An 18,353-nucleotide genomic window follows, 5' to 3' on the forward strand; every position below is an offset into this window, starting at 1 on the left:
AACTAATACTCATTATGTCAACAGCCAGTGAAGGGTTATGTTTGTCCTCCTAGGTAAGCATCACTACCGCTTTTTGAATAAAACATAAAAGGGCTAACTAAGGATAGCTATCCATATCAATGTGGTCGTGGGATTTACGGCTCGACTTGCTGTGTATGTTATTTCTCCATTGCCCTGCCCTAAGAAGTATTATGCTATGCTAACATGGATGTATATCAAGAACTATCCATGCTCCTCGTCTCTGGAGTAGAGGTTCGAAGCACATTGTATCTAGTCAACCGATACCTACCGATGGGAGATGCTCAACCATCTACCGCAGAAATATGTTACCATGAGGAGAATCATAGTTTTATAGCCATGCTATGTTGTGGCGAATTTGATGTACTACTGTAAGCCTAGTTCTTGCGTATACCGTAGACTTGTCTGGTCATAGATATAGAGTTTGTTGTATCAGCTACCGAAACTATGTTCACTGTCTTCGTACTCTGATATTCACTGGATACCACTACTCAAATTGCAATCATGCTGGTTCTATTGTTTGAATGGCTCTGCCACTGGATGATTGAAACCCTAGATACTGTACGCCAGGAAAGTAACGTATACAATGCAAACGGCATCCTATTCGCTAAATAATTATCATATTACCAATTGAGTGTTAAGGTGGATTAGAAATTTTAGTTATATCATCCAGTTAAAAAATTACTATGCTAGGCAACATGCCTAATCTCCCTTTATTACGCATCATATAGCGCAATGGCTTAGGTATAGAAGCTCCCTCTAGATTCAACAATCATGCGTATCTACTCTGGGGTTCCAGTTCTCTTTTGTAGTTCGGTAGTTTGCTGATAAATTATTACATCTTTTTTATTGGCAGAGGGGCTTTCACCCATCCTTAGGGTAAGTCTCCGGTAATCTCCGCGGCGACACAACTTTGCGGACGTCATTACTATATACAATTAAAACTCGTTTGACCTTTTCGTCCGTGCTTCCGTTGCAGAAGCAGTCCCACAAGGCTCTGTAAGATCTGGCTTGCGCGTCTGTATACTGGATTATTCTCTACAATGGCCCTTCGATAATGTTTATTACCGTGATCATAGTTAATTTATGGTTCTATCCCACATCAAGCAGTCAGAATAAAAATTTTATCAAAGTACGTGGCCGTCATTTCGGCGACAAAAAGGCAGCAAGGGGTATCCAAGACCTGACCCGGGCCGCGGGAACCTTAACACATGGATAGATCTAGTGATTGATGATTTGAGCTGTCCAATCTCATGCTATGACTACCTTGCTGTGCCCTCCTGCTTTTTTTATGTGTTACATCACACTGTCCTGCCATATTATCCCCGTTTTGTGCGTGATATGGCCACCTCATTATCCCTCTCGTGAGGCTGTCTTCGAAACTCATCCAAATGATCCCCGTGCCGTATTTCCTTCCGAGAGAGTCCGACAACACAACGTACGTCAAAAGGTTAAGCCTTTCGGAATTCGTAGTCATTCTTTGCTTTTCCTAGTTTATCTGACTCTTGTGACGAACGGCTACGCAGGCGATAAGGAATCGCGAGAATAGTCCCGATCGGGTAGTTAGGTCATAGGGTATCACGAAGGAAGGTCTTCGGAAGCTGGTCACAGTCCGTGACACTGTCTGGTGAAGCAGATTCTAAAGGAGTAGGTAGATTGAAATGCGGCTGACTAGCGGAGTCTTCTGGACCAATTGATTCTAAGCGATCCAGTGGCAGGTTCAGCCTGAGTTTCTTTCTAATAAGGTCTTTAGTATCGTGTTTATCACTTCCGCCATTCAAGAGGTGATAATCTATTCTCTGAGACCGTTGGAGTCGTAATGGCGGTTCGATAGATGAGCTACCGGAAGCATCATTGTTTAAAGCCTGCATTTTAGCATTAGACATGTTGAGGCCCAGAACCGTCATCGAAGACGGAGGCTTGAGATAAAAGCATATGCGGACACGACCTGGATAAACAAACTGCACGTAATACGTCTTCTCTTATTGGGTGGTAGCTTGTATTGGGAATGGGGCAATATTCGTACGAATATTCGTGGAGGTCTTTGGACTACGAATACGAATGCGGATATGTATTCGTGCTGTCAAGGACCTGACCTAAATAGTACACTAGCTGAATGACCGACAGGTCATTCATTGTGCCTTTTTAGTCTAATGGTAAAGCTAGTGGACCAGGGAACTAACACGTACCGACCTCTATGTGAATCTATCCAATTTGAGGGGCTCTAAGGGAAAACAATTCAACCCAATCTGTGCGTCGATTTCAGCATAATATCTCTGTTCTTCCAATGCCGTTTCCGCCCGGAACCGGCCAACGAGATACTGTAGAGACGGCCCCTTCACAGCAAAAATCCCGTTGCCGTCGGCCGGTCTAGGCTATTTATCTCCGTAGTCTACTCCGTATTAGAATAGACTATAATATAAATTTGCACTTCCCCTCTATTCTACTAAAGCTGACAAGTAAGTCTCTACGCCAGAAACAATCCGCTGCAATCATGACTTGTGAAGCCTGTCGCACTATTCCGCCTGTCATTTCCCAGGGTTATGAGCCTAAGGGCGAGTATAACATCATTGCTGGATTGAATACTTGTAAGTTCACAATTTGGATCTTTCTCCACTTTCCCTTTTTTTAAATTATCGATTCGTTCAATTGCTCTTGTGCATGTTCAGAAAGATTTAATTGAGAAACGAAGTTTCTAACAAGGATTTCATCAAACAATAGACAAAACCGGCAACCTCAGCTCTACGACCGCCATAATCGACATCTACGACATTTTCGGCATCTCGCCGCAGACCATCCAAGGCGCGGATCTTCTCGCAGCCCGGCTCAACACCCTCGTTCTCGTCCCGGACTTCTTCAAAGGCAAAGGTGCCCAGCATGATTGGTACCCCATGGACACGGAAGATAAAACGAAGGCCATGATGGGGTTCTTTCGGGAATATGCGCAGTTTGAGCCCAATGTAGGGGTCTTGAAGAACGCGTTGGAAGAGTACAAGGTGGCTTTTCCGGCAGTTGAGAAGTGGGGCATTTTTGGATTGTGTTGGGGCGGAAAGGTATTTCTCTCTCTCCTCGCTATAATATCGGCGGTGATGCTGATGGGGGATGTTTCATAGGTCACGGCGCTGTCGTCCGGAGAAGGAACTCCATTTGTGGCTTCGGGACAGGTTCATCCTGGGTATACATCTCTCCCTCTCTCTTTCCCTCTCTGCTTCCCTTGATGTTGTCTCCTATTTACTAACACTAGAGGTACAGTCTCATGGACAAGGCCGACGCAGAGAAAATCACAATCCCGCACATTGTGCTCGCATCCAAGGATGAGCCCGCCGATGTTGTGCAACAATATACTGAAATAATTGGTCAAAATGGCACAGGCGGACTGGTTGAGACATACGAGAAAATGTGGCATGGCTGGATGGGAGCGAGAGCGGACTTGGATGGAGAGGAGAGTGTGAAGGAGTATCGACGCGGGTGAGTCAATGCTCAATATCGACGCTTAGTGACCAAGATGGCTAACGATGAATAGGTACGAGCAACTGGCTGCTTTCTTCGAGCAGCATTTTAAATAAAGGGATTGCTCGGGTGGTTGAGGTATAGATGTCGTTAGGGCATTGCATGGTCAGGTGGGCAGACGATTGCCTTGGGCATCATCCCGGTAGTTATTGACCCCGGACGGGGACCATGTAATAGTTTCTTGGGGCGCATGCATGGTCACAGACAGTGCTGGGACATCTTGGCCTACATCTGCAATTCTGATCATTCCTTTGCATTGTAGATCCCAGTTTCATTTCTTTTGCCCAATTACTCTCAAGCTATGAAGGATTCATACGTAATACTCGTGAATATTTGGAAACTTTTTATCAGGATCCAACAGCCAAAGGAGAAGAAATATTGTTTCGAACAATTTTCATGTGAACCTCAATTCAAACCAGGCGCAGATTTAAGAAAAAGACTGGAGTCGCAATTGAATTCCATTACATCGCGGATAAAAAACGAAATCAAGGCCACATACCATTTGTGCATGCACACTCAAGAATTCCCAAATTTCAATATCTACCAATCGAGAATGACGCATATTACATCAAACCTAAGCAAACACATGGTTGTACCCCTGACCCTCAAATTCCACCCGGATGGATGACATCATGTCGGTGACCTCATGTCCCACTTCACCTGCGGTCACAATTGGCCACCCACAGTTCGGAGGCGCTTGCCATACCGGATCGGGAGGAATGTGTACTAGCATCGACAAGCGATATCGACGATCTTTCCTATTCAACACCGGAACTCCCCACCGATTCGCCTTACGGAGTGCAAGGCCTTTCCAAAATAGCAATCCTCGCCCTGTCCTGAATTACATCATCTTGTCGTTTGGTCCGGTTCCTGGGGTCGAGGGGGAGGGTATTTAACTGTCCTGCATCTCCCACTTTATCTGCAACTCATCAATCCACTTGCATACAATCAAACAATCTACTGCATACTTTATCTCAAAACTCCACACACCTCTCAATTCATCCAAAATGGGCAAACTCTCTGAACTCACTTCCAAGGTCACCGGTGGCAGCAGCCACGGTAGCCACGGTAGCCACGGTTCCTCTGCCGGTGGTCCCAAGGAGGACTACGTCGACAAGGGTACTTAACTTTCCATCCTCAGTTCGCAAACAAATCCACTAATATGCATGAACTAGGTCTCGACTCTCTCGAAACCAAGTACGGCCACGGCAAGATCAACCCTCAAGACCACAAGACTCGTGCCACCAACGAGAAGATCACCGACGGCGCTCGTCACAAGTTCGAGAGCGCTACTGGGTAAGTACCTTCGTATATCCTGACATGGTTGAGCTGGGCTAATAGGCAATTTTAGAATCAACGTCCCGTCCAAGATCTCCAACTAGATTTATGAGGTTATGAGTGTACGATACCATTATTACTGGGCTATGCTGTATTTTACTTTGATGTGATATACCCATTATGATGACTTAATCGATGAGATTTCAACTGGACTTTCTTTCTATCGTAGCACCATGTAGGGATCTTTTTATGTTTCAGGAAGGGGCTCTACTTTATTGCACAGATTGGTTAAACTGTAAACAACTCGCTGGAGAGCATTGGCTTGACGATTATGTTGGCCTTGGCTTCTCACAATCCTGGCAACATCAATACTGTAGCCGGCCTATGCGATACACCGTTAATAAACTCTGGCATCTAATTATGGCCGGAGTAAACAATGATTTACATTTTATGGAAACTTTTATTTAATGTCGAGTGCTTTTTTGTTAAGTTTTATACAACCCCCAGTGCTTATTTACTCTTCTTTTCCTTCCCCTAATTCATTCAAAAGATATTACAACTGGCAAGCCCTGCTTATAATCCATTGAGATATTTTTTCTACGCTTTCGACAATAATACGAGGTTTGCTGCCTATCACCAGAAAGCCGTCCCAGGCTGCCGGATAGAATGGCCCCAGTGGCTGTGCACCCTATAATCAACGCTCGTATTCATTATCAGTCAGCTCACGCTATCCGCGACCTCGTAACTCTGCCCTCACTTCACCTCGAGCACCATTCTTTCCATCTTGCTCTCCAAACACCGTAACATGTCTTCCGATCTTGAATCCCCTCGTTCGCAAGCCCTGCGATACATCTCAGCGTCTCATTTCCACCGGCTTTTCAAATATGGCGATCTTACCATAAGCTACGCAGATATCGGTGTCCCCTCCGACACCACGATCTTATTCATGCCTGGCATGTTCGCATCGCGATATCTTGCTGTATCGATGCACGCGGTCGCAGAAAGTCTAGGTGGGCGAGTGCTAATTGTTGATCGGTATTTCTCCTCCTCAATCCCCTTTCCCTCCCTCCCCGGGGAAATGGTTGTACTGCATTTCCAGATCTCATCTAGATATCAAATTCCGAGCATGTAATAACAATAGTTTGAAGATTCGGAATGGGTGCCTCAACGTCCGTCCCGCTCGAAAGGCGAGTTCCTGTGTGGATCGACCTCGTCCCCCGACTCCTCGCGCATCTGAACATTCCCCACGTCGCGTTAGCATCGCACAGCGCGGGCATGATATATCTCCTCAACACGCTGTACCACTGCCGCGAGATTCTCCACCCTGAGAGGCCGTATGTTGCGTTTCTAGGTAAGTACCGATCCGTTTTGCGCGTCTACCGAGATCCCCGGGGGGTCTTGGGATATATTGATCCGACCATCCCGAATTACATTTCCTTAGAGGTATACGTTTACTAACGAGAAATCTAAACATAGCCCCCTGGGTAAACCCAACCCACAGCCGCATCACAAGCATGCAAATGGCCCAGTTCCTACCAACCCGCGTCTTCAGCATCTGGAACCAGATCCCGAAGTTCCTGCTCCTGACCGCCACCCCGGTACTAGAGAGTAGCGGGACGATCGTGAACAAAGTCTCCTCGGTGAGTGGGACCGCGCCGAGTGGTAGTGGTTCTGCACAGGTGGAGAGGAATCGGGATAGGTTGGAATCCGAGCATGGCATGTCGAAGGAGGTGCAGAAGGAGTTGGAGCCGTTGACGTGGCGGTTTATGTTTGAGGAGAGTACACAGGGGGCGAATGACGAGGCGTTGCAGTGTCTTTGTAAGGGGCCCGCTGGGTCGTGGGGAGTTTGTGAGGATTATGAGCGTTATGTGAGGGAGGTGGTGGAGAGGGAGAGGAATAGAGGGCATGCGGGAGGGAGGTTGGTGGTGAGAGGGTTTTTTGCGGAGAGTGATACTATGATTGGGGAGAAAGGAAGAAGGTATGTAGAGGGGTGCTGGAGGGGTCATGGGAGTAGTTATACCGACAGCGACAGTGGTGGGTTTGATGATGCGGTGGATTTTGAGACGGCTGTGGTCCCGGGAACGGATCATAATACTGTTTCTCAGGAGACTGGGCTCTTGGAAAGGATCTTTCTTGAGGCTGGGGGGCGTAGGTCCGTTGGTGATCATTGACCATGATTCAAGATGGCATGAAAGCCCTGGAGAGTCGACATTTAATCATGTGAAGAGGCATCTTATTGGCTCTTAGAGAGCCAGATCTTGTATAGAATCTAGGAATAGCTTCATTTTGACCCGATCGGGAAACTGAGAAAGCTTGTCTGTGATTGGTTAGCTTCTTGATCCGCGTTAATCAGCCACCTTGACCGCCGAGAGTCTCCGTGGAAAGTCATGCTTAATTCGGTAAGGCCTTCCTCTGTTGATGTCTATACTGGGAATTAATACTCCAACATGACTACTGAATTTATTTGCCGACACAAATATCAATAAAATCGGACATCCGGTGTTCAATTCCACTATTGCTCAACTATCTGCAAGCCTTGCATTGAAGGTATCATACCAAGGCTTCCTTACCTGTATCCTATCCTGCAACTATATCCTTCACTTACTAGACCATGCAATCGGTCACCCAATCCAGCCTACAAGGTCCCCATGCCCAGGGCAACAGCCCGGAAAGATGATAAATGGTATTATGCAAAATAAACAAAGAAAATCCCGCAATCGCTAACTTTTTTTTCCATGCACGCATGCCCATGCCAAATCAATAAACCTCAACGCCACGATGCATAGGCTGATAATCCCAAATCGCATATCCCCATTCCCAGCCCTGGAAATTCGCCAGGTCCCGCACAGATAGTTCATCTGCTATGGGTTCTGGCGAGGACGACGACGATGACGACGAAGCAGAAGACATCGAGATGTCGTCGCGCGGGAAAATGCCTTTTTCCTGCCAGTGCTGTTTCCAGCCCAGGCTGGGTTCGACGGAACCGGGTCTCGATGGACCAGCATCAAGACCGTCTTCACCGACCTCATTGTCCGCCATCGGCAGAGAGTGAGAATTTGTTACGACCTGCACGAGATCCTGGAAGGAGGATTTCGAGGAGATGGAGTTACTGATCACTAGACGCCAGCTTTCCTCGCGGCAGGGCTGATGCACCGCCTTGTAGAGGAAACCGGGGCCTAGCGAGACCAGATGGTTACAGTAGATACTGCAGTCATCAGCGTTGTCGGCTGTTTACGGAGTTAGCGCGTCAAGTTATGGAGAGCAATGGAGGAGCAATTGGGGAGGGTGGTGTGGTAGCTGGTAGGAGCAGTAGTAGTAGCAACAGTAGCAACAGCAGCAACAGCAGCAACAGCAGCAGCGTACGAAGCGCAGAACAAAAAACAGAACGCAAGATAAAAAAGAGAAAGCTTTACCATTTGGACTCGGATACAGTTCCCACGGGTCCACTGGCAGTGAATCAGGTCGCATCGCTCGCCAGCGAGGGTCGGACCGCGGAAACTCCCGAGTGATCTGGTCGAAGAGGTGGGTGTATTCGTTGCGCATGAACACCCAGACAGACCCGAACTCCTCCACCTCCCACGTCGGCATCCCTCCGAAGAACAGGCTCCACATCTGGTCGATCGTGAAATTCCTGTACCACGTTGACGAGGTCTGTTTGCAAGACGGGGACGTGGCGGCACCGAGCGTGCCGTCTGTGCTGGGGTCTGTCCATTCGCGCGACCCGAAGATGTTGCAGTAGGTTTGTAGTCGGCAGAGAGCGCGCAGAATGCGTGCTCTTTCGCTAGCCGAGGGTCGCAGGGGAAGGTTTTGCTGCCAGGTCTCCGGATCGGCCCACGGGGGACAGGGGGCGCGCGCGCAATAGGCCCGCACAAGGTATCGCAGCTTCTGGGAGAGGTGGAGCAGGCGCATGCTTTGCGGGATAGATCGGATCTCTGCGGAAGGGGGGAGTGACGATTCGCGATGGCAACGAAGACGGTCTAGGAGCGTGGTTATTTGAGACTTGTGCTGGGAGGCCTCGGCACGGAGGCCTTCGGACTGTAGAGCTGCCAGGGGCTCCTCGAGGTCTACTAGGCCATATTGCCGTTGAACTAGCTCATGGAGAATGCCCTTCTTGGCAAGGCAGTAGGTGTCGTGGTATAAGGGAGAAGCACGGATAAGATTGTCTAATGTTTGTTGGTCCGGGAGAGACTTGAGGATGAGGATGCGCAGCTCCGTTGGTAAGTTCTCGAACGCCATGATTGAGTATGTGCAGTGGAATGATGTATGTGATGAAGGCAATTCACCATGGTAGTCAATTGGAAGGATTTTGTTGATATTTATACCAAAGGCTATTCTGGATGCGACCGACAGTAACCGTTTCTTAAATAAGGAGAGGACCGCCCCAACCAAACGTGCTTGAGATTCGTCATTGGGATTCATCTGGTGAAGCCCTTGGCGGTTTGTCAGAGCATCACTCGTCTGACAGGGTGAGTGATTTTTGATAGGCCCTCAGCGCCGAGAACTGGGGTAATGGTGTAAATCTTAGGTAAAAGAACGCAAAATTCCTCCGTGGCGGACCAGTCTAGGTCCATTGGCACCGCCCTTTGTGTGGGGGAGGAGCTGCAATTGACCGGACCGGTCTGCACGGGGAACGACATCCTTGGTTCAATGGTTCAGAGCGTGAAAATTTCGATGCCAGTTGGGGCTGACGGTGCATCACCTGCCCCGACAAATTCTTTTTGCGGGGGATTCGCTGTGATGTCACATCCTCTGCCGGAGTGTCCAACGGGCCGGAGAAAAAATACGACTGAAAAATCACTCACCGCCGTCCCCTTTTTCCTGGTTATAATCCTGCTTTTATTGATGCACAAGGCGGTCTACGTGTCATGTCCTTATGGCCCCTTGCTGGTCAGATGGCGTGATCCCCGGAATCAGAGAATTCGCGGCTGTCGATCCAGGGGTAACTAACCAAGGCCCAAGCACTTCCTCCTACTACTTACTACTACTTGTAGCTATAGCTACCGACCAATGTCGCAATAAAGCATCATCATGCCGTTTGTTACGTTAGAAAAGTAAAGAACCTAACTACAGCAAATTCAAACCACATGCCCAAAATAAATCAAATTGCCACTCTGTAACCCACTAGGTATACGCCACCTGTCTCTATAATTTCATATAACACCCAGCAATTTACTAACCAAATCACCAGGGGTTAATCCCAAAGAGATATGCTTGTATCAGCCACTTGTAGTACGACTCTCTAATGGGGCCGTGGGTGTCAAAACGCTGACTAGGATCTTTCCCATAGTTGGTATTTACATGAAACCCGCGTCTCTCTTCGCAGCATTCGCACGCCGCGGTACAATGTCCTCGGTTAGGAGAGCGCGTTGGGCTTCTCGGATTCGTCCCGTTCGAACTGCCAATATTCACGGTTGATTGTCTCCAACTCGCCTTCGATCTTCTGCTTCTTCTCGGTCTTCTCGATCATCGCCCGAGGAGACATGAGTCGCTCCTCGTTGCCCATCCGGTTCAGCTGGCTAAGCAAAGCGCTTTCCCGTTGGACAAGGGTCCGTTGGCGGATATTCAGCTTGACGAACTCCATCTACTTCATCATAAGTCGAATTTGCCAGCATACGGTCCAATTGTGGTTCCAGCGCATCTGCTGGGCTTCGAGCCATTTTCCAGCTTTCTCGAGCTCCTCCTCTTCTTCCTCCTCCTCCTTCTCTTTCTCCGCCTTGGTCTTGAAAAACTACATAACCGTTTAGTCTGAGAACGGTAAAAATGTTTAGCTTGATGCAGTTGTGGGATTTCGATTTGAGAAGTCTGACAGAGTATTACTCTTGATTTGATAACCGTTATGGAAGATATAGATCTCTGCATTGCGGGCGATGGGTGCTTTTTATATCCAAGGGCAATTACGAAGAGCCATCGTTCAAGGAGGGAACAGGTAGATATCACGGAACTCTCCATATGTTGAAAAACGTAAAAAGTTTGTAGCTCTGAGTGTGCTTCCACACGAAAGGAGCAACGATCGATACAAAGGCGCAGGCAGAAAGAGGACGGAATTGGATATCTCCCACCTTTGTCTACTCCCTGCAGACGAATCTTCCCTCAAAGAACAGTATGACGGAGCTCCAAGACAAATAGTTCCGGTCCCTAATTCCATAATTCCTGTTCCTCTAGTTTGTCTCATTCACGTTTGTCTCGTTTGATTGCTATGGAAATTCCTCCCATAATCACGTAGGCCAGAACATCCATCCAAGTGAAGATGCAAGACAGAATCTTCACCGTCGATCCCTTTCACCCACTTCTTTCACTCCTGTAGATGCATAACCCGTTTGATGAAGCTGTTCTCATAGTGGATTCTCTCCTCCTCAACAATCCAGGCCAAAATCGTATCTCCTGCATCCCCAACCCACCACTCGAATGAATCGAGATCTCTTTCCATACCACACTCCCTGAGCCCACCCAGCATCCACAATGATACGTCATCTAATTGCCAGCTCCTGAAACACCGAATGAGGTCCGTGATGCCAACCCCTCAATCGATGCGGGGAACGCGGCACCGTAAGGCGGGGGATCTCCACCTCTCCCCGCACGCTGATCACCGGATCGTGCCTGGTGCAAGACTTCCATGACCAGATCAATAAAGACAGCAATCAAGAACAAGTTTTGTTGGCTACTGAGCTCATACTCTGGGCCAATGAGGGCCTTAGTATCCTCCGAAAATCGAAACACATATCATAGAAGAGGCTATTACCCACCAACCCACTGGAGATAATATGCGGGACCAGAATGTATCTTGGAAACTTGAGCTTTGCAGTCGCCCAAATGGCCAATATAGGTGTCTTTCGCCCCACAAAACAGCTGGCAGTGCGACGTTTTACGCTCCTAACCATTCTCGCGGAATTGCAGGAACAACGTCAGTGGCTATCAGGACCTTGTGGATCCCGTCCACATTGATCTAGCAATCCTGGGGAATGAAAAGAAAGCTGTGAGTTCTTTGCTCGTTATCATATCATCGATAAGCTGCAGAGTTGTTTTCGCAAAAAAAGATGTATAATTAACACTTGAAGTGGAAGGAATATCAAGGTGGGGACTATAAGCTATGCCTACATTGGTGTAACTAATAATAACAATTATATCAGGTACGGCGGGCCATAGCAGCCGCTCCACAACAAAAATAAAATAGTATGAATTTTATTGAAGTCCTTTTACCGCCTAAATGACCGCCCAGTATACGCAGTACAATATGTAGAAGACGTAGGTTCAGGGCAACGATATAGGACTAAATTGACGATATTGACTGCTTGGATTCAACGATTCTATCTCAAGATGATCAACCAAAGGAGATGGAGGGGCAGGCGAGGTGCAGGCTTTTGAAACAGCTCAACGAGGCGTACGCCTCGTTGCACTGTCTCAGATGCCTGGCTGCCTTCGGCGATGGCTCTAATTTAGAAGAACTTTTTCTCCTTTTCTGTGCTGGCTTGCGGAGTAGATAGGATATCTTGCTCCTCTAAATCTGGTTAATTATAGGCAGATTTCTATAGGTCTTTAAATAGCAAAGTGTCCTGAGTATCGACTATATCAGGTGGTATAACTGCGGCAATTGGGACTAATGCGAGAACAACAAACATTTAGTTAGATTAACTATCAACATAATACGGCTCGGACGACCTGTGTCGGCACGAAATCAATCTTCGTAAGGCGGGCGAGGCGACTTTAGCCATCTTGAGCATCAATAGCCTATACTCAAGGAACTGGCGCCCGGAATACAAGAGTCTCAATAAACCTGCAAGATACTCCCACGGCAAACCTTCTGCAGGGGATATACAGCTAGCATATTTGTCATGCAAAGCGGCCAATTCTCCGGCTTGTCTTGTGAGTTCCGAGAACATCTCTACCATAATGTATGCGTCACCAACCACCCAGCCCATGATGCGCCTCCAGATGATTTCTTCTTCTCTGAGCAGTGGATGTTTATTGCCGTTGACGTCCTCCAACCACTCCGGGCGATGCTCTTTTTCCTCAAGCAGCACGTTGGCGAAATATTCGGGACCTTCACGCAATGCCCAAAGGTGGTCTTCTGCCGCTGATGCTCTCGCTCTGAGAAGCGACTCAATGCGAAGTATGTTCAGTTTTGCAGGAACGCGATATGGGGCTTCTGCAGCCATCACACTCAGGGACTCGAAACCAGTTATCTCACCTTCATCCTGGAATTGTGGTTCTGGAAAATTTGGGAAGATGTCACTGATAATTGCAGACCTCGCAATATCATGCAGTATTCGTAGAGAGCACTTAACCAGGAAATCCAGAAGCCCATCTTGTGCCTCCAGTACTAATAGCCCTTCTCCTGGCAGAAATTTCTTTGACGAAAGGAACCAGTGGAAAGCATCTGGGTGATCATCCCAAGACATGAGCTTACCATAGTCTCGACTATTCTCGGTCATACCATTCAAACCATGACACGTCTGTTCAAAGCAGCCACTTTGAATGCAATGACGCGCTCACCCAGATGCATAGCTACCCAGTCAGCAGCCGCAAAATGAGAGGGGACATGACGGCCTCTGGAGTTCAAGAGAAGCGGCAGTGCCTTCGGGCCTCGAAGGTCCTCCTGTTTGGTATACGGCCACACGAACCAGCCTTTGTGTTTGTGGGTTTGGTAATCCATCACCTCTCGGAAGGCGGCGAAGTCGGGACGATGGATTTCTGGCATATCTGGCCAAGCATCCAGAATGATTTCTAACCTCTGCCCTCTGTTTTTCTTGGGCCATAGCTTGCGGATTCTTTCCTCGTGTCGCTGCAGAATCCTGTGCAGGGTCACATAGTTGTCGTAGATTCTGTCTGATCTTGCAGAAGCCACAGGGCGAAATTCATCTGCGGGCGCGCTATCTGGTAAGATGATGCCGCCATAATTGTATCCATCGGTGAAATTAATAGAATCTCTGGGAACCCACTTGCAGTCACCTATGAAATAGTGCATATTTCCCGCGGCCACAAATAGTCTCTAGCTCCACAACGAGCGAGAAGACAATGCGGGTATTGGATTCCAAGATAAAGCCCTTTGTAGTATTTATGGATCATGGCGCTATCGCGGCTTAAATAGGAATCTAGAAGTGACTCACACTGAAAGCGTTAATGAATCTTCCGATAGAATACCGAGAGATATGAGATGCCACTATCCAACTTCGAATTGCTCGTCTGCTCCCCATCATACTTTAGCCAGATCTCAAACGACCTAAATTTTATGTTGGATTTTTCTCGGTTGTCGGAGCCTACATTCCTTACATTTCCTCTATCGTATCTCTTAAGTAATTACGCAACTGTGCGGATGACCGTAAGCTGCATAATGTGTTTGCATGTTGAACCACCAACGGATCTCAGATAAGCAGTTACTATCTAGAAAGATGAGCAAGCGAAATCACACCAATCCACAATTTGAAGTCTGCATTTCTCTCAATTCCGCACTCCTTAAAAACGAAACCCTTTTGTCGGAGAAAGTCTTATTAAGTGACTAAGTGATTAAGTGATTGATATTATAACCCTCTCTGCATGACTCGGTATTTGCAGAATTAGGAATAGTCGATTCGCCATAATAAGCTCCTGTCAATAAATGCCGCAAAGTGCCATATCCGACTCGATATCTCAATGAGCCCCTAGCCAGAGACTTAATCTTACCGCTTGCAGGACCAAGGGCAATTTGACCGAACGTTGGATCTGGATCTGGCAACCCTAGCCTGCCGATGAACGTGCACACGGTACATTGTCTCGCGGATTGAGCAATAGGAGTCTATTCCGGACTTTAAAGCCCGGTGATTCTGGCGTGGTAAGCAGCCACTTCGTGGTTTATATTGCATCGTCCTTATGTCTTGACGATTTTCCTATTTGGGTTAGCGGGATGTGCCGGTTTTGTCGGCTAAAAAAGAGGCGAGGAATTAATCAATTTGGAGTAGAGGCTCTTAATGGCTGCCGCAGGGGATGAATGTCAGTATGCGCCTTGTTTATAGTGTGTATGGTAGAGATTAAGATCAGAGTTGAGTCATGAAGATCCGAGATAAGATGGATAAAGGCACATGACACTGCTTAATTGACGTTGCAAAGTCAAACGTGAAAATCCTCCAAACCTTCCAACTTTCTCCGGGGTTCCCACAAGACTTACCCAACGTTCCAAGCGAGTTCAACCAACGGCCCAAGACCGACAAGCGGCTCAAAGCCTCAAACCCTTACTATTTTAGTGCCATATCTCATCTCAAATCATCAAATGTGACAAAGTACTCAAGCGAGCCCCAAATCTGAGGATTCTTAAGATTGGTACTTTGCCCCCATTGGCGCAAATATATTGAGCGAGGAAGGATGCTGGCCGTGCTCTGCCTAGCGCTCTCACTAAATCCTGACCTAGCATCTGCTAATTCCCGAACCTCCTCCTACCTACCCGATACTGACCGAACGTCCCGGAACACGAACTGCACCGTCAGCATTTAGTCAATCTATGCTCATCCTGCCAGACGGGCTAGTGCCACCACGCTTTGCTCTCATGCAGACTGCAGGACCGGGATGCCGATTCTTATCTAGGACTTCGCATATTCTTTGGGCACAATTCTTTGCCACCGTCCATGTAGTCTAGACGCCTAGACGGTAAGAAAGTGTCATCTAGCGGTGTGCAGAGCCCTCGTGGCGGAATTGCATAATGCTCAGCAATATCTCTGTCATGTAAAATACGATTACTCTCCGCCTCTAGGATATCGACTAGTACAGTTTCAGGTAGTGAGGTTTCTCGTTTGTACAGCCAAGAAGGGATGGAGTGGAGTGCGTATAGCATAGTTGCATCTATCTAGCGGCCGGGACGATATATGTTGCACGGAGTATGGAGTACGGAGCGTTGATGAGATGAAGCTGACAGACGATTACCTAGACAAGATTGGACAATGGTGGTGAATACCCAGGCGGAATCTGTCCGCAGCGTCAAGTCTGTCGGGCTTCATTGAGCTCGACCAAAAGTATAAAGAGGGACACGTCCGTCCTGGACATTTCTCCAGATCAGCTCAGATCAGACTCAAGCAAAGCAACACAAGCCAGTTCTCTTCTGCTCCCATTGCCTCACTGCACATTTATCCCTTCTTCATTTTCTTATATCAAGACAAGACAATATGCAGTTCAAGACCCTTCTCCCCTCCCTCGCCATCCTGGCTTCTACTGCCCAGGCATGGAACCGACTTGACAAGGACAATGCCGTATGTTCTTCCTTTGCCTCCCTTGAATCAGAACTGACTATTATAGGCCCTTCTGGTCATCGACCACCAAGTCGGCCTCACCCAGCTCGTGCGCGACTACGGCACCAACGACTTCCGCAACAACATGCTGGCGCACTCCGCTCTGGGCCCTATCTTCGACCTGCCCACCGTCCTCACCACCTCTTCGGACACGGGCCCCAACGGTCTCATGCTCAAGGAGATCATTGACATGCACCCCAACGCCACCCTGGTACAGCGCCAGGGCGAGGTCAACGCCTGGGATAACAAGGCGTTCCGGGAAGCCGTCAAGGCGACTGGCAAGAAGCAGTTGATTATTGGCGGTATCGTTACCGAAGTTTGTACGTTTATCCTCTTCTCCTGCCTCACCTGAGCTTCTAGCAACTCGGGATAGCCGCGATTGAAATCACATACTAATAATCATCTCAGGCACTGCCTTCCTGGCGCTCTCTCTCGTCGACGAGGGATACGAGGTCTTCGCCAACACCGAGGCCAGCGGTACCTTCGACGTGAAGCTGGCCGAAGATGCCAACCGTCGCATGGAGAAGGCTGGAGTCACCCTGACGGGCTTTTTCGGCATCGTTTGCGATCTCATGCGCGACTGGCGTTCTAAGCCCGGTCTTACCGAGATCCTGCCCTACCTCGACAAGTACCAGTTCGCGTACGGATTGGCTGCCCGCCACCACGCCGGAGCGTTGACCAACGGAACTCTGGCCCCTGTTGAGGAGCTGTTGATCTAGAAGACAATTTTTCTTCAGCCTCTATCGGTGGGAAATTGAGGGAACGGAGAGGATAAGGAGAGGAGATAAAAGAGAGGAATTGCTGGGACTATAGAAATTTAGCCAGTCAATGCAAGCTGATCCATGTTTGAAAGGATTATGACATCCCTCGTACTGCTCTCATCCTAATAATATACTTATCTTCATATCTAATCTGAAGATAAAGGGTTACATTGCTTCGGAGAGCGCCGATGCTCACTTAACCCGACCAAAAAAACATGGTCCGATCTGCCCCACTCGTTGTCTGTTTGGCCCATATAAAAGTCTCTCTTCCCCCGCATTTTTCCCTCCTCTTCCTCTTCTTCTCCAGGTCAACAACCTCTCTCTCATCCCATCAACCCTCCAAAAAACAATCAAAATGCCCGGTCTAACCCCCTCCCAACTCGCCTCCTTCCAGGAAAACGGCTACCTCGTGATCCCCTCGTACCTCTCACCGGAGGAAATCACCTCCCTCCTCACAGAAACCAACACCCTCCTGGACACCTTCGACCTCTCCACGCATCCCCTCACACAATTCACGACCGGCGACGACGCAAAAGACGACAAGCCCCACGTCGGCGACGACTACTTCCTCACCTCCGGCGACAAAATCCGCTTCTTCTTCGAACCCGATGCCATCTCGCCCACTCCCGACCCATCCACGGGACGCCCCTCCCTCCTCAAACCCAAACAACAAGCCGTCAACAAGATCGGCCATTCCCTGCATAGCCTCTCCAGCCCTTTCGAGGCCGTCTCGCTCTCCGCCAAGAACGCCGCTATCGCGCGCGATCTTGGGTTCCGCGATCCCCGCGTCCTTCAGAGTATGGTCATTTGCAAACAGCCCGGGATCGGGGGCGCGGTGCCCCCGCATCGGGACTCGGAGTTTCTGTACACGAGTCCGCCGTCGGCCGTCGGGTGGTGGTTTGCGTTGCAGGACGCCGGGCCGGGGAATGCGACGCTGGGCATGTTTCCTGGTTCGCATCGGGGAAAGACCGGTGGGGCTGTGAAGAGGCGGTTTGTGAGAAGGGCGGATAGTAAGGGGACGGAGTTTGTGGTGAATGAGGGCGCGAGCTTGCCGAGGGGCATGGAGGAGGAGGAAGTTGAGGGTGAAGAGCCGAAGGAGGAGGATGTGCAGGTGTTGGATATCAAGGCCGGCTCGTTGGTCTTGATTCATGGGAATGTGCTGCATAAGAGCGAGAAGAATACGAGCCAACGGAGTCGGTTTGCGTATACGTTCCATGTCATTGAGGGCGCGGAGGGGTGGGAGTACGATGAGAGGAATTGGTTGCAGCCGTCGGAGGGAGGGTTCTCTAAGTTGAATCGGGATTGAATAGTTTTGAATAGGATGGAGTGAGAGGTCAGAATCAGGGGAATGGGAATAGGCATGTATATAGGGAGGAATGCTAGAGTTACGAACTACGAACATATGCAGAATGATTCATTCAATGTTTCATCAGTGGCGCTAAGCTTGGTTGATTGATATACACAGATGTAAGGTCTTTTGGATCCCGAACCCCAAACTCCATCCCGGTATCCGAATGCGAAAGATTTTCTAGTCAAA

The 18,353-nt window shown here is 48.6% G+C and overlaps 7 protein-coding genes across 7 annotated transcripts; 5 read left to right on the forward strand and 2 right to left on the reverse strand.

Annotated features, from left to right (window-relative positions):
- Positions 1 to 2,512: 2,512 nt before the first annotated feature.
- Positions 2,513 to 3,584, forward strand: KD926_009515 (dienelactone hydrolase family protein; the record flags this gene model as incomplete). Its single annotated transcript, XM_053102161.1, has 5 exons — positions 2,513 to 2,606; positions 2,740 to 3,071; positions 3,132 to 3,193; positions 3,271 to 3,486; positions 3,542 to 3,584. 5 exons carry the CDS (start codon positions 2,513 to 2,515, stop codon positions 3,582 to 3,584), a joined length of 747 nt encoding a protein of 248 aa, XP_052954353.1.
- A 951-nt stretch (positions 3,585 to 4,535) lies between these two features.
- On the forward strand, positions 4,536 to 4,910 carry KD926_009516 (uncharacterized protein; the record flags this gene model as incomplete). The annotated part of the gene is made up of 3 exons (XM_053102162.1): positions 4,536 to 4,647; positions 4,704 to 4,824; positions 4,880 to 4,910. 3 exons carry the CDS (start codon positions 4,536 to 4,538, stop codon positions 4,908 to 4,910), a joined length of 264 nt encoding a protein of 87 aa, XP_052954354.1.
- A 1,051-nt stretch (positions 4,911 to 5,961) lies between these two features.
- On the forward strand, positions 5,962 to 6,977 carry KD926_009517 (uncharacterized protein; the record flags this gene model as incomplete). The annotated part of the gene is made up of 2 exons (XM_053102163.1): positions 5,962 to 6,157; positions 6,283 to 6,977. The coding sequence occupies 2 exons, from the start codon at positions 5,962 to 5,964 to the stop codon at positions 6,975 to 6,977; spliced, it is 891 nt and encodes a 296-aa protein (XP_052954355.1).
- A 586-nt stretch (positions 6,978 to 7,563) lies between these two features.
- On the reverse strand, positions 7,564 to 9,042 carry KD926_009518 (uncharacterized protein; the record flags this gene model as incomplete). Its single annotated transcript, XM_053102165.1, has 2 exons — positions 7,564 to 8,033; positions 8,229 to 9,042. 2 exons carry the CDS (start codon positions 9,040 to 9,042, stop codon positions 7,564 to 7,566), a joined length of 1,284 nt encoding a protein of 427 aa, XP_052954356.1.
- Positions 9,043 to 10,159: 1,117 nt separating this feature from the next.
- On the reverse strand, positions 10,160 to 13,768 carry KD926_009519 (uncharacterized protein; the record flags this gene model as incomplete). Its single annotated transcript, XM_053102166.1, has 6 exons — positions 10,160 to 10,372; positions 10,421 to 10,534; positions 11,120 to 11,243; positions 11,324 to 11,480; positions 12,602 to 13,256; positions 13,313 to 13,768. The coding sequence occupies 6 exons, from the start codon at positions 13,766 to 13,768 to the stop codon at positions 10,160 to 10,162; spliced, it is 1,719 nt and encodes a 572-aa protein (XP_052954357.1).
- A 2,164-nt stretch (positions 13,769 to 15,932) lies between these two features.
- Positions 15,933 to 16,774, forward strand: KD926_009520 (putative isochorismatase family hydrolase; the record flags this gene model as incomplete). The annotated part of the gene is made up of 3 exons (XM_053102167.1): positions 15,933 to 16,016; positions 16,063 to 16,375; positions 16,464 to 16,774. The coding sequence occupies 3 exons, from the start codon at positions 15,933 to 15,935 to the stop codon at positions 16,772 to 16,774; spliced, it is 708 nt and encodes a 235-aa protein (XP_052954358.1).
- Positions 16,775 to 17,171: 397 nt separating this feature from the next.
- Positions 17,172 to 18,122, forward strand: KD926_009521 (phytanoyl-CoA dioxygenase family protein; the record flags this gene model as incomplete). The annotated part of the gene is made up of 1 exon (XM_053102168.1): positions 17,172 to 18,122. The coding sequence occupies one exon, from the start codon at positions 17,172 to 17,174 to the stop codon at positions 18,120 to 18,122; it is 951 nt and encodes a 316-aa protein (XP_052954359.1).
- Positions 18,123 to 18,353: the final 231 nt, after the last annotated feature.

Source organism: Aspergillus affinis (assembly GCF_023601865.1).
Source record: "Aspergillus affinis strain CMG 70 chromosome Unknown NODE_69_length_187866_cov_87_282759, whole genome shotgun sequence".
Taxonomy (NCBI): Eukaryota; Fungi; Ascomycota; class Eurotiomycetes; order Eurotiales; family Aspergillaceae; genus Aspergillus; species Aspergillus affinis.